The sequence below is a fragment of the Strix aluco genome, chromosome 5 (genome assembly GCF_031877795.1).
Source record: "Strix aluco isolate bStrAlu1 chromosome 5, bStrAlu1.hap1, whole genome shotgun sequence".
NCBI classification, from domain to species: domain Eukaryota; kingdom Metazoa; phylum Chordata; class Aves; order Strigiformes; family Strigidae; genus Strix; species Strix aluco.
In genome coordinates, this window is record NC_133935.1 from 2,553,856 (window position 1) to 2,579,627 (window position 25,772).

Here is a 25,772-nt window from a genome sequence, read left to right on the forward strand (position 1 = left end):
TCTGGCTGCGTCTTTGGCGTGTCTTGGTGCTACAGGCACAGACAGTTTAACTCACTAAACATCTGGAAGCATGTCTATTCAGGGTGAGCTTAGAGTTTGTAATAAAAAAAAATGTTCCACTGACTTTGTGGAATGAGTTTTATTTTAAGATTATGATTTTTACATGTGCTTTTATAGCAGTAAATTTATAAGAAGTATATGGGTGGAGGCAGGACTTAAAAAAGGCTAATTCTATGCTTTCTTGCTTGCTATCATAGATAAAATCTCCCCCCAAAATCTCATACTACCAAAAAATACAGTTCTAAAATACGAGTGCTATCTCTAAATTAGTTTTCAGTTGAGTTTTGTTTTAATAGTCCGTTTTCAAACATGACATTTTATTGCAATCAGGGGAAGAGCAAGATGTTAAACTCTTGTTTTTCATCTGTGTAATTGAAAGCAGACACGTTAGTGAAATCCAAGATGAAAATCCATAAACTAGCTTATCAAGTTACTGCAGTGTATTTATACTATTCTGTCAGATTTCGGGCATTATCTGATAGCAGGTCAATGGATTTTCAAAAGTTATTTATCTATCATTGCACTTCAGCCTCTTCTGCCCATATCAACTTTACATGTGTTTTTAATAAATAGTTAAGAGCAACTTGTTCTACAATACTTTTATTAACATTTTCTGAAATGAAAGATGGGTCTTAGCCTTCTGGGACTTGGCAGAAATAGAGTTACCTGGGACCATGAAAGCATTTAAGTTTGGTTTTGTGAGTTATGAATAGATCTAAAGAAGTAGGTGGCAAAATCAATTCAGTAAACAGAGAATATGGGTTTACTAGATGTAGTAAAATATCTGTGGAGACTAAAAGGGGATGGGACAGAGAAGGTTGAGAAAGAGAGGGCTGAAATCCAAATAAAACATCAGGGCATGGGCAAGAATTTTAATGGTAGCATAGAGTGGTTTAGTGGGAAAGAGATAAATGAACAAAAGCTTTTGTGAAAAAGGTAGCAAAAAGTGATGGTTGACATGACAGGGAGTAAGGAAAATGAGTAAAGTTAAGAAAGAACAAAATAAGCAGGTCATTTTAGCCAGAATAGGCAAAAGTTTTTGTAAAGCACTCGGGAAATGTCAAGCACGTGTATTTATGTGTAGATTCAGTGGAAGGAAGTAGACCAGGTGTTGAGATTTTAATAGTTAAGTCATCACTGGGAGAGCAGATAACATTGCTCCAAGGTAAGATGTAGACGTGGAGGCAGAAGACTGAGAAGACTGCAGGGTGAGAAAGAGTAGAAAAATCGTCCACAACGAAGTCCGTGAAGGAGTCATCAGGAGCAAGAGGGAGAACAGAGGAAAAGGGCACAAGGAGCAAAAAGGCAGAATGTGAAGGAGACAAAGGGTCAGTACAGATCAGTGAAGAGCCCTAGAAGAATGTAAAGAATTACCGGCTGTAATACTTTGTGAGTAAAAATTAGTTTAGAAATGCTCAGAATAATGTCAAGTAAGCGGAGAAGGAATAGTCAAAGTAGTACCTACGTAAGATGATGTACCAGGTAATTTCCAGTCACAGGATGAGTGTGTACGGTAAGGGAAAAATTGTGACAGTACCTGCCTGTTTATCAGACTTGGATTCTTGTCCTGCTGAAATCATCTCTGGCAAGACACTGGGATAGTCCAGTAAAAGTTGTGTTGAAAGTTTTCCTCTGATCAACAGGATGCAACAGTTCTAAAGAATGTTCTCCAGCGCTAATGCTTTCCTGAATACGCTGGCAGGTCTTTGGCTAATGCAGTTAATGAAGCTTTTTGCCTTCACTTTTTTAAACGAGTAACACCTCTTTGTTCTCGGCGCTCATGAGTACTTTGTCTCTGCTTCGTACTTAGTATAACCTACTTTAGATGTAAAAGTTTTGAGAAATTGCCCTTTGGATTTCAACTCTGTGCTGTTGGATCTTAAGAAGAAACTGAGTCTCTAGATTTGCAGGAATTCTCATTCAAATTCTTTTCAGTTAAATTAACTGAAAATTTTCATTCAAAAAAGCTGAATGACTTCTCTGATGAAGTTTTGGGTACTTACTACACAAGTAGAGGAAGTCTGTTATGTTCTGGATTATGTTAGCACCCACAAATGACCCATACTGCACAAGGATGTAAGATGTTCCCTACTAAAAGGTTCACTTCTGAGTCTAGTCAAAAATCTGGATTGAGACCTTAAGCTTAGTAAATTTATCAATGCCAAAGTAAGTGTATGGATATAGAAATACTTTGTCTGGCATATTCCATCTTTTTAGGGTGTTTCCTAGGATTTACTAAGCGCTGGAAGGATATATTGTACAGATGCTACCAGCAGTACATCTCTTTGAAATATTACAATCTTCCAGCTCTTATGACTGACTAAATTTCAAGTACTGAGTCCTTCTAATTATCAATACTTTGGAAGAAAAACTGGAAGAGTTAGATATCAATTTGCAACTCTGTATATAGTAATTTCAAAAATGAGGGAAATCTCATGTAAGGGGGGGTATTAGTAACATTTTCTCCAAAAGGAAATCTTCCCTAAATCAATGCTATGTAATTATATACAAAAAAATGGATCTTTATTTTCTCCCTGCTCTGTAGTCTGTGGTTCCTTCCATATTTGAACCTTGTCCCATTGAGCTATAAATTTTGTCCCATCTATGTAGTGTTTCCAGACTATTCTTTATGGCAGTAGTAGAATATCAGTCTTTCATCATTGTCCATCTTTTTTTTTTTTTTTTTTTTTATATTCAGCAATAAATATGCCTACAGAGTAGATATGTTTCCCTTAAGCAGTACGTAGAAGCATAGTTAATCTTGCTAATTTTCTGGTCAGATGAAAATAGAGAAATCCCGGTGTGAAAATGTTTCTCCTGCAACCATTTTACATTAGCAAATATAGGAACGCTTGAGCATATGTATGTTTGATACTGAGATGTGCTGCTCTGTCACATTCTCATATCCTTCCTATTTCGGTTGCTTTAATTTGAATATATACACATACTTGGACTCGATCCAAAGCTCTTTAAGATCTAGCTGAAGACTGTCATTTACTGCAGTACATTTTGGATCATGGCCTTTATGCAAATGAACAGGACTAACAACAGATTAATTGTAACACCTTATATAAAACTTCCTAATGACACAGCTTTCTAAGATTTGAAATGAGAAATCAAGAGAAGATAAAAATTTGTTCTTAAATGAGAAAGAGAAAGTGGCACTTCAGGCTATCAACACCCTGTGAAATAATTTCATTATTTGCATGATTTTTCCATACAGGGAGGAATGAAGGACAAAATTTAGCATGTGCTTGTCAGAAAGAGCAGTTGCTGTTCTGATGATGATGATGAGTCTTTTTTGTAGGTCCACCCATGTCATCTTGGTGAGACTGGGTTCTTTAGGCCACCTGTGTCCATCAGAGCTGTGAATGTACCCTCTTTTTCATATTCTTGTGAGTATGTAAAGTCTAGGACAGGCATTACTTACACTAAGCTCTTTACATGATGCTGACTGGGTGGACTCTGGTATTAAGTTTCTCTCAATATCTTCATGTCTTCTAGAAATCTTCAGAACAGCCTCCAGTCTTCTAGTCTTAGTATCTTTTGAACTCCAGCCTCCTCACAGAAATCCAGAAAATAACCTATCCAAAAAGATGAAAAAATTCAAGTTAATTTGTTCACAGAAAAGACATCTCCATGAAGCAGCAGTCTTCAGATGGTTGTTGAAATGTGTAAGAGCCTGTGTGTAAGAGGTAGTAACAAAAGAATGGGTTTAAATGGCCTTTTGGAGTGGGCAGTGAGGTAATATATTATTAAAAATTCCCTGTCATGAGGGACATTGAGGCACAAGAGCACATTGCCTTGTGAGAGGTTGTGCAGTCAGCCTCACTTGATATTGTTTTGAACGACTAAATAGAAATCTGCCTGGAACTGACCAAATTTTATCAGTTCTGCCTGAGATCAGTGGGTAAGACAAGATTACCTCTGAGGGCTCCTTCATCCCTATCTTTTGTGGTATTTTGATATGTATATGGGATGCTTTACAGTCTTCTTGTAATAGATGAAGTCGTCTTTTCTAATTTTTTAGTAGCCAGTTGCCTACTTTTTTGAAAGATATTTTTATGAGACCTGAGACAAAATAAAAAACCCACATTCAGACACTCACTTTCCCCACCAGAGAAAATAAGGCATGTTGCAACATAGCATTGCCTCCCTTAGGCCTGTTCTTATCGCCAAACATAGCAGCTACCTCATCACCAGCAATTGCCATGAAGGATTTTAAGAGCTGCTTTTATAAACTGCAAACAGACACCTCATAAAATGAGGTTTGGCCATATCTGAAAAATCCCCCTAATTGTGTGATGGCCACTGCTGGTGCTACCAGAGCCACATTCCCCATAAATGAGTGTTCTCCAGACCAAAGAAAATTTCCAGTAAAATGTTGGCTGTTTTAAAACCAACCACAAAACACACTAACATACCAGGCATTTCCTTTAGGGTGCTGCTGCTTTAGTTAGTGTGCTAACTGGGTTTCTTCAGGGATTTCAGCTATCCTGAAATAATCACACTCAGCTGAGAATTCATCTGAATGCAAAGGTTCCAACCCTTTAAGCCTGTTCAGAGAGAATATTGTGTTTTTTAGCAGCACATGAACTGTGAGTGATTTTCTGTTGGTCTGTAAAGACCCAATATGACCTCCACACTTGAAGGAGAGAAGCACTACCGTCACAGGCCCTCTTTGAGGCCAAACTAGTCTAGAGCAGCGCCGGGGAGGGACAGTTGGTGATAAACACAACCTTGAAGGCTGCAACAGATGCGCTGGAGATGGCCTCCTGGCTTGTGCCGCTGTGGGTATCACAAGAGAGGGCGTCCTGGCTCCAAGTTTCAGGTGTTTGTTACAAGGTTCAAGCTGGTATATCCTGTGAGGGAACCTGTAAGAACAACCTAGTGGAAGGACTGAGAATAGTTTACTGTCCCAAGGTGACTAATGGCACAGCTCAGCTCTGTCTGTTCATCTTACCCCGTCAGTATATTGGCATATTTGATGTACGGTCTTGAGGTAAACAAGAATGTCTCTGCAGAAGAAGATCCTATTCAGTGTTTACTTCTTTCTCTGCATATAAAATGGAGGAGGGACATCTTCATCCCAACTCCAGTCTGAAGAGATCTAGCAAACACATCACCTCAGATGGAGAAAGGTAATGCTTTCCTGCATCGCTCCATTACTCCCAATTCCAAGCATTTGTTTCAGGGCATGTTTTCTGTTCTATGTCTGTCATAGTTTCAGGTCTCCTTCACCCTTTCCTCTACTCTATGTGCCTAATCCCTAGGCTTACACACGGTATCAAGATGCAACAAGGCTGTACTTATGTTAGTCTATTACCAGTTGGAGCTTTGAAGTCAGCTGGTTTCCCTCTTGTCTAATCCAGTCTCTGGGTCTATTTGATGCCTTGAGTGGCCAGCCAGAGTGTATTTGCATTGCCAGAAACAGCATTTCCACAGCTTATTATAAGGACAGCCAAAAAGTCAAGACTACAGATCCCAGCTGCGAGCACTTGACTGCTGTCCCTGCTACAAAGGCAGCTGACTCGTCCACCTAATATTAGCCAGGTGTCATTGTTTTGGGAACAGTTGGTTTGGCGTGGCAGAGCAGGCCAAGCACACTTTGTCTGCCCTGAACCTGTAACACAGTGGAGCCTTGGCCAAAGGGCTACGCAGTTGCTCTGGTTTTGTGTCAGGAGGCTACAGCTGTAAAGAGAGGTTGGAAGACAAAGAACATGACTCTGAATAATACGGATGGCCAATCTGGCCTTTTGAGGATCAAATGCTGTATGTAGACTTTTTTTTTTTTCAGCTGACAGTTCGATGGATGAGCATCACTAGTGAGAGGGTTTTCTTGACAGGACGAGAAAGGTTTCGTCAGAAAAGTGCGCGATGAAAGTTGAAAGTGTTTTTCTTACTGGAAACCTAAACCAATGCATGTCTGTTGTAATCATGAGTTCCAAAAATTCTGGATGACATACTGTTACTGAAACGTGTTGGACTAGCGCTGAGCTTTCACAGAGCCCATCTGCTGCCTGTATCTGCACATGCTGAGAAGTGATAATCATGTTCTGTTTTCTCACATTCCTTAGTGCTGAGGATCTTACAGAGTAACTTGAGTGAAGGGCAAGGCCTGCACCACATTTTACAAACTTAATCAATTAATGTGCTTAAAACATTGAAAAATCTTCATAAGGAGGTGTGACTTTGATCCCCTGACCTGGACTCACTTCCAAATATATACCCAGCTATGGTTATGGGGGCTGGGAAGTCAATGAATATGGTCGTCACGTCACTTCTTGCACTGAGGAACTGGAAAGCTTTACTAGCACTAGCTTGATAAGCCTGCCCAGGCACGGGTGGCTTTGGTTTGATACTATCATGAGCTTTATGTTCTGTAGATCAGCACTGAGTAATGAACAGCTATCTAATCCCGGGTTGTACACCAGCTTTTCCACCATCAGCTCCTGTACAGAGTAGCTGCTCTTGTAGATTGTTACTTAAAAAATCTGTCCCTTTTTGATCTAGCTGGAATGCTAGTGCCATGAAAATTATCCAGTCCTTTTTACTTCTGCTTATTTTTTGCGCAATTCCCAGAGCAATTCAGGGTTTCCTATTCCAGGAATCATGCTTTTGGGTAGCATTCTCAAGTTTATCTCCCCTTTGCACAAAATATTCACTGTAACAGCTGAATAAGCAATTATTACATCACAGAAGTCTAAGGTTATACAGATTTTAACCACATTTCTTGCTTTGAACTCCCACACAGTATGGCAATCCTGTTAAGATTAGCAAACTACCTTTTTTAAAACAACCATATGCTCGTGCGCATTTTGTCTGTGTAAGCATAGTTCAGAGCTAGCACATGAAAGCATCATGTGCACAAAATGTTTGAATTGTGTGACCTTTAATCACTTCTTATCTGATAGGTCTTCTTCGTGATGGCTTTTGTAGAATTAGAGATCTGAATTCCAGCTGTGTTTCTACTGTCCTCTTCCTTCTGAAATCTCTCTCAGAATACTACATGTACCACCTTAACATCAGGACAGGCATCGTCGCTGTTACCATCCTAACATGACCCAAGGTTCTTGTGGATGCCCTGCTGCACATGTTTTTTTACAGGGACAAAGTAGTGATAAACCTGCCTTTGATTTTGTCCAAAATAGACTTGGATTTTTCTCAATTAGTCAATTAGCATGCACAATTACTATATCTGAGTGAAAAGGAAGTAAACATGCTACCATCCTAACAAATCTTTGGTTTATCTTTATATTTTTCTGTCTCGTGATACCAAAAAGCTGAAAAATTGCTTCAAACTTACAAAATGGACCAGACTGCGTATTCCTATATGTTACAACTTCCCTGTAGGGTTTCTCCCTCCACATGAAAGGGCACATTTCAGTTGAACGCAGACAATATTGTCAGCCCTTCCCAGAAGTGTTTTGTCGTGAGATTTCTCTGGCTGATTTGCATGAAACATTATGCACTTGGCAAAACAGCTGAAGGGGCACCAGGTTCAGAAGAGCAGTACTGGAATTCCTGTTGGATCATCTCTGGCACTCCAGCTCTGAGGGGTGCCACGAGCCCATCAACTGCACATGGTCACAGTCAGAGGAAAAAGAACCATCACTTTCTGCATAGTAAGTGAGATTCTTCGAGATGTCATAATCAGAGCAGTTTCTACCATCTGCTTCCCACTACCCCTTGCTTTCAGACACCCAAATTTGTAGTTATGAGAAACTGAAGAGAGACCATGGCCCCCCCCCCCATGATGTTGGTCCCCTGAAGAGGGTGTAAGGAGGCACAAGCAGCTTCAGTATGAACTACTTGCCTGAAGATTTCCAACTGGGAGCCACATGAATATGCACACATACAGCTGAATCCAGAGCACTAGAAAGATACAGTTAGAAGACGGTAAGACTGTCCTGTTTCTAAATGCTCATTAACAACTCTGGATGCCAAAATAGTCAAAATCGATTCTAGTGCAATCCGGAGTCGACACCCAAAGTGTGAGACGCTCACTTTCTGAGATTTTGGAAGAGTAGAGATTTGTCCACGAAGGACCGTTTCTAAAAGCAAACTGCAAAGCCAAGCTAGAGAAAATGTTTTTCACTGGTTTATTGTTATGTTTTAGAAGAATGGCCTTGAGGGTGGAGTCCTTTTTTTACTGCTTGTTTTTCACTTCCCTCTATTCTCAAGAGATTTTTGGCAGGATCTTTGGAGGATATGAATTGTGATGTCACCAAAACAATGAGCCTGGACCACAGTTCTCCCTCAAAAAACTATCCGAAATCCTTCTCTGTCTGGATGCACTCCTACAGACGAGCTTGCTTAGCTTGGCCTGCTTTGAATTCTTGAGTTATTTGGTTGGAGTAGAGGTGTGTTGCCAGAGCTGGGAGGGAAGAACTGGTGTCCAGAGCCAGGGATTGTCCTTCTGGGGAGGAACTTGGCTGAAGACCCGTTTGTACAAAGCCCTGCAAAGACCTGCAGCCAGCTCTGCACTTCAGTTAAATGTGTATCATTTTTCAACACAGTTAAGATTGATTGCAGACAACAGCACTAAAAGTATGGTTATTTGTAACACATTGTATGAAATTTGATGCATACAATGTTTGTTAGCAATACACTGTCAGACAGAGAGCACCAGACAGGGTCCCTATTCCCAGAGAAGAGATCAGACACAAATTCATGTCTTTCACCACAGGCAGATATTTATTTACAAGACTGATTTTCTCTGTAGCATTATAAACTACAGTTAGCTTTCAGACACTGGCATGAATTCTGGACACACTGAGGAATTCAAGAGAATATTGCCTTGACTCCAGAATGACAGAATTTTGACTATTGTTTTGGGTATGTAAGACTAGAAGGGTGACCTGGGTCATACAGTACAGAGCTCTGTTATAAACTGACATTTAATATAATTCCATTTACAAATATAATGATTTTCTTATTAAAAAAAGTTTGGTTTACTTGATCCCATAATTCTGATTATTGTTTACTGCTGTAATATTTGTTGACAGGAACCACATCCTCTCACAGGCTTTACTTATCGAGGCTTCAAATGGTCTATTTCTTCCAGTTTCTCCTCATGTAATAGGGTTTTGATTCCCTTGACCATCCTCCCTGCCTTTCTTCCCACATTTTCCATTTTGATGTAATCTTTCCTGAAGAGGGATAGCCAGAATTATGCTCAGTACTTCAGAACTTTGCACTGTAGAATTGATAACTATCTTAAGAGTAGCTACCTTAAGATGACTGATGCATCCTAAAATCTCGTTTAACTTTTTCCTTTGCTTTAAACTGTTGGATTATAGTCAGTAGTCGAGAATATAGGTTGTTTCCTGCAAGAAATTGAGTTACTGGAGGGGATTATCTTCTCTACTTGCTTTCAGCTGCCTTTACTTTTGCAAAAATGAAGATCTGCCAGTCGAGGTACTCATGTAAACTCTCTCTGATGCGTGTCAAAGTGTGATCATGAACATATTAAATAATATTTACGCTTATTTTGATAACTGCAACAGGTTAGGAGATGGATACATGGGCAGATGGAAGAAGGCTGTAACCCCCATACATCAGGAGCACCTGGGGAACGACGGCTTTGTAACTGATGTAGGAAGAGCCAAAGGAGGCAGATGCTTGTCCTTACGAGACTCTGCAGGAGGCTGTTTGTGAAGATGGATAGTCTTGAATGTAATGCTGCTGCTTATTGAATTTTGCTCCCTTTAGATGTGCTTGGAGCAAAACTAAGAATAAGATAATCATGGGAGGTATTTTATGATCCAGTGGAGAGAGATGGTCTGGGAATGATCTGGTGTGTACTCCCTGTTCTGCCACCAGCTTGCTGTGTAATTTGGGCATGTAATTTCTTCCTTTTGTACTTCAGCTTCTCCATCAAAAAGAATGAAATAAGATTTGTCTTCCTCTGTGCAGCACAGCTACCTACAGATGAGTCTTATTTATTTTTCATTAAGTAATCAGTCACAGAATCATTTAGGTTGGAAGGGACGTCTTGAGATCATCCAGTGTTTGAACACTCTCACACTAAAGAAGTGTTTTCTTATGTTTAGATGGAACTTCATATGGTACAATTTGTGTCACTTGCCTCTTGTCCTGTCAGTGGACACTATTGAGAGGAGTCTGGCTCCCTCTTCTTCATCCCCTCCTGTCAGGTATTTATAAACATCAGTCAAATCCACCCCAAGCCTTCTTTTCTCCAGGCTAACCAATCCCAGCTCTCTCAGTCTTTCCTCACATGAAAGATATTCCAGTGCATAAATCATCTTGGTGGCCCTGCGCTGGACTCACTACAACAAGTCCATACCATTCTTGAATGGGGGAGCCCAGGACTGGACCCAGTGCTCCAGATGTGGCTTCATCCGTGCTGAGCAGAGGGGAAGGATCACCTCCCTCCACCAGTGCTCTGTCTAGTGCAGCCCAAGATGGTGTTGGCCTTCTTTGCTGCCAAAGTGTGTTGCTGGCTTATGATTAGCTTGGTGTCCACCAGGACACTCAGGTCCTTCTTTGCAGAGCTGCTTTCCAGCTGATAAGCCCTCAGTGTGTGCTGGCGCGTAGGGTTTATTCCATCCCAGATGCAGGACTTTGCATTTCCCATTGCTGAACTTTGTGATGTTCCTGTCAGCCTGTTTCTCCAGCCTGTTGAGGTCCCTCTGGATGGCAGCACAACCATCTGCTGCCCCAGCCACTCCTCCCAGATTTGTATCATCTGTGAACATGTTGAGGGTCCTTCCCAGTGTCCACCTCACTGTCCGCTTACCTAACCTGTACACGGTGAGCTTGTCTGCGATGATGCTGTGGGAGTGTAGTGCTAGGGCCTGAATAATAGGCCCCAAAACAAAGTTGACCTCTAGATGAACCTCACAACTAAACGTTATCTATTATTAGTATCTGTTAATTAGTAAAATCTGTACTACCATTACTGTTAATTGTTAGTATCTGATCATTAATGAAATATGTATGCTCACTAGTGAAAGATGTACCTTAGACAAAATCTAATGAGTAGTGAGGCTGAAATGCTGTGAGAATGTATCCAACTTCCCTTGTTCAGCCTTGTTCAAGGCTGAGAACCCAAGTGTTTGGTCTTGTTAGAAACTCCCTTGGTTCTCCCCGCTGAGCCCTGGCCAGGCTTTGGGTGGAATCCAACAGGAGGATGAAAACAGATGTTTCTGCTCAAAACAAAGGTGCCAGTTATTCTGGCTTGCTGATTCCTGGTATATAAGGCTGGAACCTCTTGCAGCAACTTTGGATGCCTCACCTATGGGTGGATGCACTGCGTAGGACTTCCCACTTGCAGGGAAAAGTTCTCCAAATCCTTGCTGTAACCGGGGCTGCCCAGCATTTGCAGTTCTAGATGATGGTAACGGATGCAAGTGGTGAGGCATCTTTCTTCATCACTATTCTCCCTGTCGTGTAGTAATGATTAGGTGCATTGCCTTGCTTAACTGTATGTAGTAATAAGTAACTGTACTATTCTGTTTTTTTTTTCTTACTGCTTATTTTCTGTAGTACTTAGTTATATCCTTTAATTATTAGCAGTAAAATCAGCCTACTCTTTTCACTCTGGTGTCTGAGTTTAATGGCATCCTCGATCAGCAGAACAGGGAGACGGTGTTAAAAGCCTTACTGATGTCAAGGTAAACAACATCCACTGTTCTCCCCGCATCCACCGAGCCAGCCACCTCGTTGTAGAAGGCTGTGAGATTAGTTAAGCGTGATATTCCCTTCATAAATCAAGCTGATGTCTCCCGAACACCTTCCTGTCCTTCATGTGTTGGGACATTGTTTCCAGGAGGATTTCCTCCATCACCGTCCCAGACAGTGAGAAGAGTTTCCCAGATCTTCTCTCTTGTCCTTCTTGAACTTCTGTTCTTCAGGACCTTCTCTCATTCACCGTAACCTCTCAAAGATAATCATGAGTAGTCTGGCAGTGACACCAGCCAGCTCCTTCAGCACTCAGGGCTGCAGCCTGTCAGAGCCGTCAGTCAAAAAACTTGGGAAACAAAGAGAAAGCATTAGAAAGCTGTCCCTCGTGATAATCAGATGTTTTTTTACACAGATTGCATATTTGTCGTACAAGGAGCTGTTCAGTGTCTGGACTACGAGATAATTAATAGGAAAATGTGACTCATGTTTTATTCCAAGTTCTGATACACCTGCTGTGCAGTGAACTTTTGCACTGGGGATATGAAGCAAACCTGTAGTGCTTGTCAATTCATTAACAGTATTTAGTTTTATTAAATTAGAGACTGTTGCAAAAATTATACTCTGCACAAATAATTATCTTCAGTATGCTTTTTCCCTTAGTTTCAGGGCTGGTATAAGTTGGTATCTATATGAATTTTTCTTTCATATGTTAAGTGATCAAAATACCATATACATTTCTGTCTCTCTGGGCAATACTTTTGCATTTACAGACATAATTCTGAGCAAACCAGATTAATTGGATAGTAGCCTCAGGAAAAAAATAGTGCTGCAAATTAAGTTCTGTCTTTCACATCAGACAGTTATTTGATTTATCCTGTATTCTTCAGGATTTTAAAAGGTTGCTTATTGCTGCTGCCGCTTTTGATAATAAAGGAGTACAATCCAACAGATCCTTTTATTGTGCAGGACTCTGAACTGTTTTCTGCTGGAGTATCAGTCCCTAGGCTGTGTCTTTATGTGGAAGGTTAAGGGAAACTGCAGTTCGCTTCACCGAGGAGAAAATACCTCCGGCACTTGGGCTTATTGCAAGGTGCTAACGGATGGTTCGTTTGGCCGGGGCTGCCTTTTGGGGGGGGGCACTATTCTGTGTGTAGGTTAGGGAGCGGAAAATGCACTGACTCTCTTTTGGGCTTTTGGGTTGTTTTTCTTTTTTAACTGGCAGATGCAATACCTTTTACTAAGGTTGTATTAAATACATTGTCGTGTTTTTCTTTCTTTCCTCGTTTCTGCAGATCTTTCAATGGAAGAATGCTGTGACAAGGGTATTGAATGGGCAAACAAAAACAGAATATGTACTTCTCTGCCATTAATATCCGAGTCCAGAGAATGCAGGTATATCGTTATGTATTATATATTAAACTGTAGTTCATATTTTAATGTAAAACTATGGGAATGGCAGGTATGAAAGCTGATTTAGAAGATGAAGCGCCCGGCTCTTAAATCCAAGTTTTTGAATCCACATCTAGCCTTGGAGAGTACCTTCTGAGCACCTACTTTTCTTCCATTAAATCCTTCAAATCTTGGCTGTTGGTCTAGTGTGGAGTCACCCAGCTCTAATCTGTTTGATATGTACTGTCTCTTAGTCAGAAGTTTTTCCCCTGTGCTCTACTCACAGGGCTTGGACTCTGCCTACAGTCAGTACATCTCAGTGTGGCTCCACGAATGTCAGCAAAGCTTCTTCAGTTTATACTGACTGTGAATCTAGCCCAGCAATGGTCCAAATCCTTGGGCAAAAGTTTATCAGGAAACATAAGAGATCCTGTACATGAATCATCTATGGATTGAATACGTGCGTATGTATGCGTGTACAACAGCCTTTTAAAACTGTTTCTCCTGTGGGGTCCCACACAAATAATTGTCCTCCAGTTCTTAGCTGAATTGCTGTGTGGAGGAACTTAAAGCTTAAGTCAAAGAAATTCCTAGCTATGCAGAGTGTCCGACTTCTGTCAAATGTATTTGACCGTAGAATATAGTAACCTTATAGTTAATAAATAGATTTCATAATTCTACTGATATTTAATAGGATACTGATTTCTATTATGTAATCTAGCAAACAAAATAGTGAAGGTAAATGTTAAAATGATTTGCACAGTAATATTTTGGTTATACTGAATCTCTTACATGGTTGGGGCATTCGTATTTTTTATGTCAATGATAGTTTGAATTATTTTTGCTGTTAAGTGCACTTGTTACATTTAATTTGCAGAGCTAACAATTTGTGACTGGTAGTTTGAGGGGCAGTTTCACAGAGGACTTTGTATTTAAAACACGTTACACTGCTCCCCTCTATCTTTTCAAATGGATTGCAAAGTGATTTAACCATGGTAATTGTAGAAGTGTTGGATTCATCTTTATTATGGAAAAAATGTGTCTTGCAGGCAAGTCTGTCCATGTTTTCTGAGTTTTGCATTTATATTGGCATTGAAAGCAGTCTCTTATGCAGAAGAATTGACAGATAGGACTCATATCCCAATTTAGGAAATACTTGAAGAGTCAGAAGAGTTACAGACAGAACAGAGGCAGGAAAAACAGGAAACCAAGTTTATTGAACAATCTGGGAGCGAGAATCTTGATGATTTAATGATGGTTTGATTAATGTGAATTGCGATTCTGCTGTAAATGTAATGTATTCTTTTAAAGATTTTAGAGAGTCTTTAGGACTTTGTAGGAACTGGAAAAGCTTACTAATACTTCATGTAGCTTTTGTGCATAACTGATATGTAATTAAGAAAATAATAGTGATGGTAAATCAGTGATGGTAAGTCAGAAGTGAGTAAAGGCACATATTCTGTGAGAGGCACGAGCACTTACAGAAACACACGTACAGAAAAATCACTTTATGATGCCATTTCAGACACAAAAGTAAGGGCCGAATTCTACTCCTAATTGCTGGTGTAACTGGAGCCAGAACGAACAGTGAGGGAGCATGATTCCCTTTGCAGGCACACGAGGGTGATGACACTGATTTTGTACATTTGTTCCTACTGCTCAGAGCAAAACCAGGCTTTGCGCTTGCTGAGGTCTAGGCTGGTGAGAATATGGCACAGGATGCCTTTTTGGTTACAGATTTTCAAAAGAACTTGCTTCCTATTTAGACACCAACATGCAGTGGGAGCTGCTGGGGGACAGACATCTATTATGTGGTTGTTTAAACCCCAGTTGGGGTCTTTTGACTGTCTAGTGCAGCACAGCGTTGGACAGTGTAGATCATCTGACTTTGAGTGCTCCTCCACCCTTTGAGGGCCTCTTGGGTGTACAAACCCCTGTTACTTCATGCCAGCTGGAGCTGTTTGCCCTGCGTGTTTCAGCTTGGGTTTGCAAAGTTAGCAGTTGAGTGCGAGGGAAGAATACATTGTGAAGTGAGCAGATTTCATGAAGTCACTGAGTAAAAATGGTTTTGTCTAGTTCCTTTGCAAAGACCGTGCAACACAGAACAGATTGGATGGGAGTACTTTCCCCAACACGCTTTAGAAGAATTTACATGCTGGTTTTGAATCCTCTGCTTAGAGTAGTAGTAACGTAATGGCATCTCGGATTCAGTCCTTCCCCCAAAGCAAGCCCACTGCTAGAGTTTCTTTTGCTTTCCTTTTGTTCGTGTGAGGAACAAGCTGCCTTATCGAGTTGTCCCCTTGACCTTTCCCCAACCATTTAAAGCACATTCATAGTAATCAAGGAGGGTTTCCACACAAGCACTGACATTCTCATATATGCCGTGCATCCTAGAAACAAGCTGACAGTTCTGGGTTTCAACATCTTTTTAGGATCCTTCCCCCAAAGCCTCTGTGGTTCTTGAGGGACTTGCCATCTGTGTGAGCATCACTTGCTGAATATGGGACAGTTGAAACTGGAGATGTGTTCGCTTTCTTGTCCTACACTGCCGGTGAGCCAGCTGCCTGTCTGAAGTGCACATGAATTCCTAAGATCTATCTGGCTACTCTTAGTTGCCTTTAAGTTGCAACAAGACTCCAGTCTCAATGTCCAGTCACTTCTACAATCTCTTACTGTGGTCGCTTGTCCCGCACGTGGGTACACCTCATTGTATTATCACTCTGGACAACGACAGTATTTTTTCCTGTGTCTTCATGACTCAGTAAATATGAGTGTAGTGTTTTAACGAATAATATCTTTTGGCTGTCATAGCAGCAGCTTTTTGCCCATTCATCCATTTTCTTGTGATGTGGTTAAACTCACAGCAGCTGGAAACAGCTGCCATTTATTTTTGGAACTCAACCTGCCCAATAAATCTTCCTTTCAAAATGAAGAGTTTCCCCTGCCCAGAGCCCTTAGCAAGTGAAGTGAATTCCTGGGCCAGAAACAGCGTGTCTCCTATGAGAATTCCATGCCTTTAGCACTGTGTAAAGTCTTTTCGGAGTTACATTGGGAGTAACATTTTTTATTATTAATGTTGCAAGAATGCTTAAAAGAGGAAGCTGCTCTGCTAAGGTACTGTGCGTAAACAGAACAAAAAGGTGGTCTGTGTTCCCACGCGGAGCCAAGTGGCAGCCCTTGGCTCCAGACTCAGACGGGAACACAGAGAAGTAATAAGACAAGAGTGTTTGGAGTGGTAGGCACCAGGGGCTTCACTGCTGATAGATGTTTATTGATTTATGCCATTGTCAGTCTGGAAGAGCCTGAGATTTTGGACATCAAAGTTGTGGCAGTTTTATGTCTGAAAAAGTTGCTTAAAGCTATTTTTGGAGAAGTTTGTCTTTATTAATTATTACCTCTTCTCTGTAGCCAGCCAAGTGTGCCTCACGGTCACTAAGATTTTTGGCTTCACAGTCAGAGGGATAGAAGAAGAATCTGCTATGCTGTCAGGGTTTTATTGCCACTCATTTAGGAGAACTTGCTTGCTTCACTTTGTGAATAATGTCAGACTCCGTCCTTCTCTGCCACAATGTCACCAGTATTGTTTCTCTACATAATGTATGGTATCGATATAATTTTACGCTTCACCTTCAAGAAAACTTTTATTATGTAATCTACAAAGTTGTTTATGGTTTGCAGCTGATTAATTTTGAGGTTTGTTGAATCAATTATTTTTGCTTGAGTCTTGCTAATTTATAACACGTGATCAAATATATGTATTTTCATTGTTGAGGCACTCTTATTATTTTCATTTGTCATATTGTGTCACTCATAATACCAGATCTGGCTCTTGCTTTTAATTTTCCGAAGTTCATTTCTGTTGCATGTTAAAGTGCAAGCTGAAAGGACTAAGGGTGAAAGACCCAGCTTGGTTTTGCAAAATAATTCTGGAGTGGAATCATTCACTTTTTAGTTTTAATATTTTTTGTCCAAGACCTTCCACTGTGCACATGAATAGCACTGACATAGTTTGAAGACAGGCTAATAAGTAGAAGGGGAGAGGCAGAGGGTAATGCAATTAGGCTGACAACAAAGACATTATTTTCAGAACAAAGTTAAATTTTAATGCTTTTATGGAACAAAATTAAAGGAAAAATAGGTGATTGCGAAATCTGTGCTGGTTTAGGAGTGCATTCTCTGGGAAGGAGAATAATAAATGTGAAAGGATTGTGGAGGTAAATGGGCATGTAGGTTTTCAGCTGGAAATTTATTCCTTGAAAATCAGTAACATTGGTTAAATTGTAACAGGAAGTAAAAGAATATAAATTCTGAATATTATTTCTTAACTTGTTTTATAATCAAATTACCTAGTAATGAAATTAGTTTTAGATCAGCATCTGCAACTAAGAACAAAGGTTTTTTAATGTCTGCGTGATTTCTGTTCACTGGTGAGCCACGAATAAAACCCATCGTTCAGAGATGCATGATTTGACCTGAAATATTCTAGGTGAATGTCAGTTATGAGGCCTCATGCTCCTAGAGATGCCGTATTTAGTGTTTTAAGGTTCCAGACATATTTTAAATACTTCCTTATTGCAATAAAGTTCTGTGGCACTCTTTTAATTGAAAATCAGAATATGGCAGATAAGGAAGAAGTAGCCTTTGGCTTTTTTAATTGTTAGGAGTAATTAAAAAAAAAACAAAACACGGGAAAGTACTCCTTTACTTTCTCTCTTTTTATAGACCCATATTGTAAGCTGTCTATAGACATGAAGTTACTAGGAATGCTACACAGGAAGAGTTGAAAGGTTTTACATGAAGAGACAAATCTAGATGTCCTAGTAGCCAGTAGAGATGGCTCCTTTACTGTGAAGTAGAAAGCAGGTATGTGTTATATTAGAGTCTAAGCCAGGGTTATATTAGAGTCTAAGCCAGGGAGACACAGATAATTTAGCAAAGATAGGGAGTGCTAGTCCTCATCTAAAGTCCTGGAGTCTGAAGAGCTTGCGGTGGTACGCTCTAGTGGCCATCAGCACGTGGAAGAGGATGGTCAGCTGGGCAAGCGAAGTTGCAGGTGGAAGACCAGCACTGTGCAGATTTTTCTAGCGTTTTTCTCTGCCATCTTTCAAGGTTTTCTACCTCTGTTACAGCCACATAAGTGTTTGCAGTCTCAAGCAATATTTGCTACCAGTGCAACTTCACTGTAGGATTTGGGCAATGAAGTGTGACTTTATTGTTATTGTTCTGAGAATGAACAAATGGTATTTTAATCTAGTTTTCAATTGATGTTTAATTCCTTATTACAGTTGGGGTGGGCCACATGACTTATGAATAGAGCTGTGGGAAACATTGTTAAGACACTTTTTTGTTTTGGTTGAAATTGCCAATTTGTCAGAGATTTCAAAGAGATGACTTGTATTTGAAAAAAAAAAAAACCCACCACACTGAAAATCAAACAAATCTACTGAAAGACTGCTGGTGTGTGTTTGTTTGTCTGTGGCTAACATATCTAGCTCCTCACCAGGACTTGGAGGGCTAAAGGAGCTGGAAATTCTCAGCTCCCACACTCTTGGGTTTGAGGTTCAGGCTTTACAGGCTTCCAGAGTCCTGACAGTCAGACCACCCCAGAGCTGGGCAGGGAATGGAAATTCTGCTTCAGAGGGAATTTCAGCAACAAAAAAAGCTATATATTCTTCCAAACTGGAACTAAATCAAATATCAAAAACTTCATCTATTTTGCCAAATAAAGTTACTGTCCTGGGCTTAACTTCTTGCTATGACTTTAGAGTCTATTTTTGAATAATTTGTTCATGAATTTATCCTGGTTTTTGTTCCTATGCATTGAAGTCTCAGAGCTGTTTTTGTGCGAGTGAGAACTGCACAGTCAGACCGTTACAAACCCAATAAGTAAGAATCAGGAATCTTCAGGAATGTACCTTGACAACCTCACCCCACCAATATGCACAGAGATGCAGAATCTGAGCCCAGGACCCACATGTCCCCTGCTTTTAGTGGGCTGGACTGGATGGCCTGACCTTAGAGCTGAGGGAGTCCCTCGCACCACCTGGGAGCTGAAAGCTGATCCCATGGTCATCGAGAGGAGGGAAGCTCCTCCACAGGTGATGCTCGGGAATCTCAGATGACAGTAGGAGAAGCCTGTAGTTCAGTGGTGCAACTAACCCACCCCTCTTCCCCATACTTCCAAAATTTCCAACAGTGTTAATAAAGGATTTTTAAGAGTAAAGGGTATTGGTTTGCTGAATATCTTTACATAATTTTATGTATTTCTATGTAACCCTTGAAAAGATTTTACTCATCAGTTCAAATAACTAGAGTTGAGGAAAAAAAAAATATGTATACTCTTAACAACAAAAAAGAATGTGTTCACTGTGTTGGTCTGTAAGATGTATAAGATTTCCTGTGCTGATAAGTATAAAAGTGCATTTTTAGGGTATTTTTCTGCATTTCCTGTAGAGCTCTAACATATCAGGGCATGCCTTTTAGGTGCCCCTGTTCTGCTATAAATAGAATTTATCAGCTTGGGTTGCCTTTGGGATAGTTTCCCCCTAGCAACACAGGTAACATAGTGAAATTGGGTTATCACAAAACACATGGCTATGTTTATATCCTTGTATGTGTAACCTGATTTGTTACTCTTACAACTTTTTTTATCTGTTTCCCAGTGTCTGTTACAGGAGGTAGCGGTGGAAGAGCTTTAAATTGCAAGCTCCACCCACAATGCTACCCAACAAAGCAGTTACACATAAAAGCAGAGTGGAGGGAGGGGAGATCCCTCCTTCAGCAGGCTTTGCATTCAAGTGGCAGTAGGAACAGGAGTGGAGGAGTTCAAAGCCTCATCATGCAGATTTTTTTTTTTCCACGGGAAGGAGTTTTCAATTCATTCACTGAAACCAAGATAAAATAGAATAATTTTATGAGCAGTGGAACTAACAAAGCTGAGTGTCCTGCAGATTTTAATCCTGTCTCTGCGTCTTCCTGCTCTCTAATACTTTTCTCTCTCGTCTTTCTTCACCTCTTGCTTGCAATAGACTCTGTTCCTCACTCTGACTTTTGTTGGTATCGTCACTTCTCCCCATAGCTCCAGTTGTCCCACAGAGCAACACTCTGAGCTTCCTTCAACATGCTGTACCTGTTTGTGTGAGCAAGGGGCAGCGGGTGCGAGGGTGGGCTGGCCATGGCATTGAAGACTCTCACAATGTCCAGGGCCTGATTTCTCCCTTCTGTCAGTTGGAGCACCAACTTGCTTCTCGCCATCCTCTCTTCAGCCACCAGCTCTCACAGAACGTGCAAGAATGCACGTCCTGGAGACCTCGAGCCCTGTGGCAAACGCGGCTGAAGTTACCCATTTGCTTAAAGAAATTGTTAGGACAGACTGCAAGGTAGGCAGGCAGTTAAACTGTATTAAACATATCACCTAGACATTCTGCCTGCTCCTAGAGAATATTTTTAATTTGTAACGAAAATGTGTGCCCACAGGAACCTCTTTCCATGGGACTAGTACAAGTGCTAATTGTCAAAACTTGCATTATCTGTTCTTGACCTATATATGACCTTCTTCTCCCATTGCTTCTGTCCTTTTGTCAGCATGACTCAGGTACAGTGCTGCCGCAGCCAGCTGGAGAAGCAGTACTGTTCAGATGGGATTGAATTCGCCAACGTGCGTGAGGAGTGCGATTCACATATTGATAAAAACTCCACCTGTGAAGCTGAATACTTCAAGGTGAGACATCAGCTACTCCTGTTTGTCTTTAAGAAATGGTATTGACTGTCTCGATTGGTATTAAGGATTGACCCCGAAGGTCACCACACTCAGTTTGATGCACATAACCAGTTTTTTCCCCCCTACACCTCATGTCTCTGTTAAGGCTGTCCACTTTGAGCTTCTTTGAGAGAAACAGTTCCCCACTGAGTGAAGCAGACTGTCTGAATATATTTTAGCAGAAGCAGAGGGTAGAATGCAAAAAGGTGGAAACTCTTTTAACAGGTAATTGGCTAAGAAACTACTTTTGCATGAAGAGAACACATCAGTGCTGTAGGAAGGGATGGATGAGAAACTTCGACATGTTTCAGACTTTATCTTTGATGAGAGCTTCATGGCCTGGGGTCAAACTCAGTGGGTTTTACTTTTGGTGGTCCAAAGGGGTAAGACTGAAGTTAATCCTCCCAGCATACTTATAATTCCACCTTGTGCACGTGTCCTTAATTACCATGACTCCAATTTACAATCGAATGGAGACATCTGTAAGCTTGTGATAATAGCAGTTGTTATTAGAATAAAAATGCCTATCGTTGGCATCTTTAGTTAATCTGTGCCCTGCCCTCTGCCTTTATTGCTATCTTTGTCTCTCTCTTTTCTTGAAAGGGAGCATAGTGTTTTTGGAAGAAGGTTCCATCAGTAAGATCATGACCTTGACCCAGTCACGAACAGCTCTGGTCTTGTTACAGATTTCTTTCAGTTGTGATGAAAATAGAGTAATTTTAATTCTTCCCCCTGCTCAAAGATGCTAAATGGTTTGGTTCATTCTGTTAAAAAAAATCTACTATATAGAAGATGGCAGACAACGTGTGACTCACAAGTTTCATATGTTTTCAAAACACTGGCTTGATCATGTTCCTGGCAGTAGGATGCTGCTGATGCCAGGGCTGTGAACTAACCCACATTCTTGCTGCGAGTAGAAGGAAGATAACACGTGCTGATGAGGCTGGCATTGGTGGGTTGTCACAGACTGGTCTGCATGTGCAGCGTGATTTTGTCCCATGGTGGAGTGTGTCCCCCAAGGGGGACATATGTCACCCGTTGAGCACATTCAGGGTATGACCTGGAGATTCCTCTACGCAGCCTTTACTGTTAGGAAGCCTGTCCACCTCGATCTGAATGTGGCATGAAAAAATATTTAGCCCTCTGTGTCAGTGCTTTGAAGGGCTATGAACAAGGACTGTGATGGCGAGTACCTGCAGATCAAGTGCTTGCTGCCAGAGAGAGGTTTCTAACAGCAGCACTGTTTTAAACACATACCATGGGACAACGCTACCGCAGAATGTAACTGTTGAAGGAAACCCACTTTCCCATTGCCCTCTACAACTCCCTGAAAGGAAGTTGCAGAGAGTTGGGGATGAGTCTCCTGAACCAAGGAACAAACGCCAGGACAAGAGGGAATGGCCTCAAGCTGCGCCAGGGCAGGGTCAGACTGGCTCTTAGGAAGTATTTCTTTACCGAAGGGGTTGTTGGGCGTTGGAATGGGCTGCCCAGGGCAGGGGGGGAGTCCCCATCCCTGGAGGGGTTGAAGAGTCGGGTTGACCCAGCTCTGAGGGATCTGGTGGAGTTGGGAACGGTCAGTGTGAGGTCAGTGGTTGGACTGGAGGAGCTTCAAGGGCTTTTCCAACTGAGATGATTCTGTGATTCTGTGTTTCCTTGTGTGGGCTTGTCAGCATGAGGAAGAGGAGTTAATGATGCTGGTTTTTAGAATGGCCAGACTTTAAAGATGGCAGGTTTTCATGGTGACAGCTGTATTCTTAAACAAAATGGACTGGGCCTTGATCTCTGGCCCTGAGAATAAACGGTACAGCACAGCTCATGTCCTGTAACTGGTGGTTTTCCCCTGCAAAGCACCGTGCACGAGGGCTGTTAGGAACGCTCGCTGGACTGTGCTAACCCCAAAATATGTTTCAGCATTGAGAGGATGTTAGTTGCCATTAGAGCTTGCTAATATTTAAACATTACAGATGATTGCAGGACAATGCCTGAGCCCATACTCTGTCCCTGTTTAATTTACTGGTATAAACATAGTCAGTGTTACTTAATCTTTGTGAGCCACGTTCTCCTCCCCCACTCCCTAACAGGAATATCCTACACTTAATAACTGTACTGAGGGAGCTGTAGGAGTATCTTTATAGATAATCTCTTTGATCCATCATGGACATAGATGATTTATGATCTAGTATCAATGAACAATTCCTCCTTTCTTTTGTTGAATACATTTTGAATCTGATGACCTTGAGACATACAACGTATGTGACAATTGTGCCCTTGCTGTACTAAGCAAACTTCTGGGCTTGAATCTTATTTTGCCTGAGCTGGTCGGGTTTTGTTTAGTTTAGGTAGCATAGGGAATCTTTTGAATCTTCTTTGTTTCCTTCAAGGAAGCAGAAAGAGCGATTTAGTAATTCAATTAGTAGGATTAATCACAGTACTCTGCAGCAGATGAGGCAGCTAATATTCCTTTTGAATCCAAAACTCACAATTGGAAAGAAGATAAAAAGACCATATTTTGAAAACACTCGCCTCAGCTTTTACACTTGAGGGCGGTAGGCATAGGTAATGATGGGCATAATTTTACTCCTTTATTTTTTTGCAAGCATAGCTTTTCTTGCCTTGGAAAAAAGGATGCAAAATTAATCACTGATTTTTAAAATCTTCATCAAAAGACAGTAATCAATTTCCAGATTTGTCGCTGATACAGGAGATGTAGAAATGATTTTTTGAAAGTTTCTACCACAACAGCCCTGCAGAAAGGAGTGAATCTTGTAGAAATCTGACCTTCTTTAAGGTGCTCAGACATTTTCCCCCAAATTGTCATAGGCACTTTCTTTTTCCAAAGATCAAAATACAGCCCTATCTCCCCAGTTTTGTCAAGGATACTTTGGTTGTGTATATGAGGTGAGCACAAAAGTTTTATTGCTTTGAACTGTTGAACATATTTTTTATTTTTGTTCAGATCTTCAAAAGTTCTGAAAAAGTTCCCTGAGTTATTTGTGGTTTTTTCAGTCTGTTATTCATAACATTTACTAGTTTAGTCTGGATTTCAGCAAGTGAGAGACCTCTTGTGGACAAATACACAAAAGCAATGTTAAGACATAGTTCACTCTTCCCGATCTGGTAACTTAAATGGTGACATAAATAATAAAGAACTATTATAAAATTTAAGTAATTAAGAGAGCTTATTGATGAATGCAATTAGTGCTTTCTAATCCCACCAAAAATCTTCAAACTTCTCACATGTAACTGTTCCTTTCTTCCTGCCATCTTTATTTCTTTCTGTCAGAAGGGAAGGTAGAAGAGCAGCCAAGGGATCACAGGACTTCGAGTAGGACACAGCTTTCTATCCAAACACGATGATCAAGGCATGGCTTTGAAGCTGCACGGGCTTTTGCTAATAACAGGGGAGAGGCAAAGGAAAAAATGTTTGAGATTATTATCGGGATCACTTAAGAAGCAAAGGCTTACAGGCAGTGAAAGTGTGTAATAACAACTTGATCGTTAGGTTGTACCATCCATGAAGGCAGTATGGTTCTAGTAAATGGGTGAATGGTCATTGCAAAGTGCCTCCAGGCAGCTGGCAACCTTTGGGAAATGGCTGCAAACACATCAAGAACTGAACTAATATGGAGTCTAGACTGCACTCCAGATTAAAGGATCAAAGTCTTTCAGAATAGGCTAAGAACCCTGAAAAAATCAGTGTGAAAAAGGCAATGTTGAGATTAATCTTACCAGGATAGTGATAGTTATAATGACATGTTGCTTTGTGTCTCGGAATACCAGAGTGCTCAGTGAACGTGAGTTAAACTTGCCTTATCACTGCAATTTTATTACCATTCCACAGTGGGAGAACTGAAAGGAAAGGTGACTTTCCAAGTTCATAGGTGAAATATGTGGAGACTTATGCAGGTCTACAGACTCCTGGGTGGGCTCTGAGCACAAGGCCATTATCAGCTTCTCCATCTTTTTTTCTTTAGTTGAACAGAAAATGTTAGGCTTTGGGACTGCCAGTGCAGAATCTTCTAGGGTCAGTATTAAAAGCCAGTTACCATAAACATCAGTTAAGAAAACATTTTACACTTTCCATCTCTGGATCATTTTGGCTGTGGTATAGCAACATAAATTATTCTCATTATCAAGATGTTAAATCAAGATGCATCACACACAGTTAGAATAAATACGGGTTGGAGCGAATGGTTCAATGTGTACAATTATGTGAAATGAAGATACAGTTTCTTATAGACATTGCAAGACTTAGCAAGCTCTGTAGTTGAAGGTTCACGTTAGCTGGAGACAGAGGTCTTTCAAGTGGTGGCTCAACCTGGAAGAAATAAAGAACGTAAGGTTATTCAACACTTCAAGAATGGCAAGATTAATGATCGCTCTTTACAAAAAAAATCCAGAGAAACTCTGTAACTCCCAATTTGAGCATTGTGTGACAAGACAAAAGAATAGATGGAGTCAATTCATATGTCTAACAGTAGAAGCCAGTGAGGATATCCAGAAGTACATAATGTCAGAATTTGGCAAGGCGTCAGCTGTATTCAGTAACTTAAATAAGACTTGGTTATCAAAAATACGCAAGCTTAAGTCAATGAATCTTCAGCTCAGTTTTCATTTCTGTCTTCTAATATATGGTTGTGAAAATTGGAAATCTAACAAAATTGTAGACAGATGTTAAAAACTTTGAGAAGGATGCCTCAGGAAAATGTTAGATGAGTTAGAATAAATATTCAGAAATATTACAATTCTTGGAAGAGATAATCCAATATTGATTTCTAAAGTCATCTGGAAAAGCCAGAAAAGATGGAAATATCCCAGACATATTAGTGATGAAACCAGAGCATCTGCCACTGGATGGAAGTGGTTGGAGAACCAGGTAAAAAAAGTGGGTAGTGAGGAACCATCCTACCAAACA

At 40.7% G+C, this 25,772-nt stretch overlaps 1 protein-coding gene across 3 annotated transcripts in view; it reads left to right on the forward strand.

The window, feature by feature from the left end:
• Nucleotides 1-25,772, forward strand: part of FBLN1 (fibulin 1) — an 82,736-nt gene that overhangs the window by 3,390 nt on the left and 53,574 nt on the right. For 2 of the 3 annotated variants that reach the window (XM_074825623.1, XM_074825624.1), the window contains exons 2-3: nt 13,002-13,101; nt 20,683-20,818. In XM_074825623.1, the coding sequence (XP_074681724.1) occupies nt 13,002-13,101; nt 20,683-20,818 (236 nt within the window). Of the gene's footprint in view, nt 1-7,928; nt 7,960-13,001; nt 13,102-20,682; nt 20,819-25,772 lie in introns of those variants that run through there. The other variant, XM_074825625.1, reaches the window with a different exon arrangement.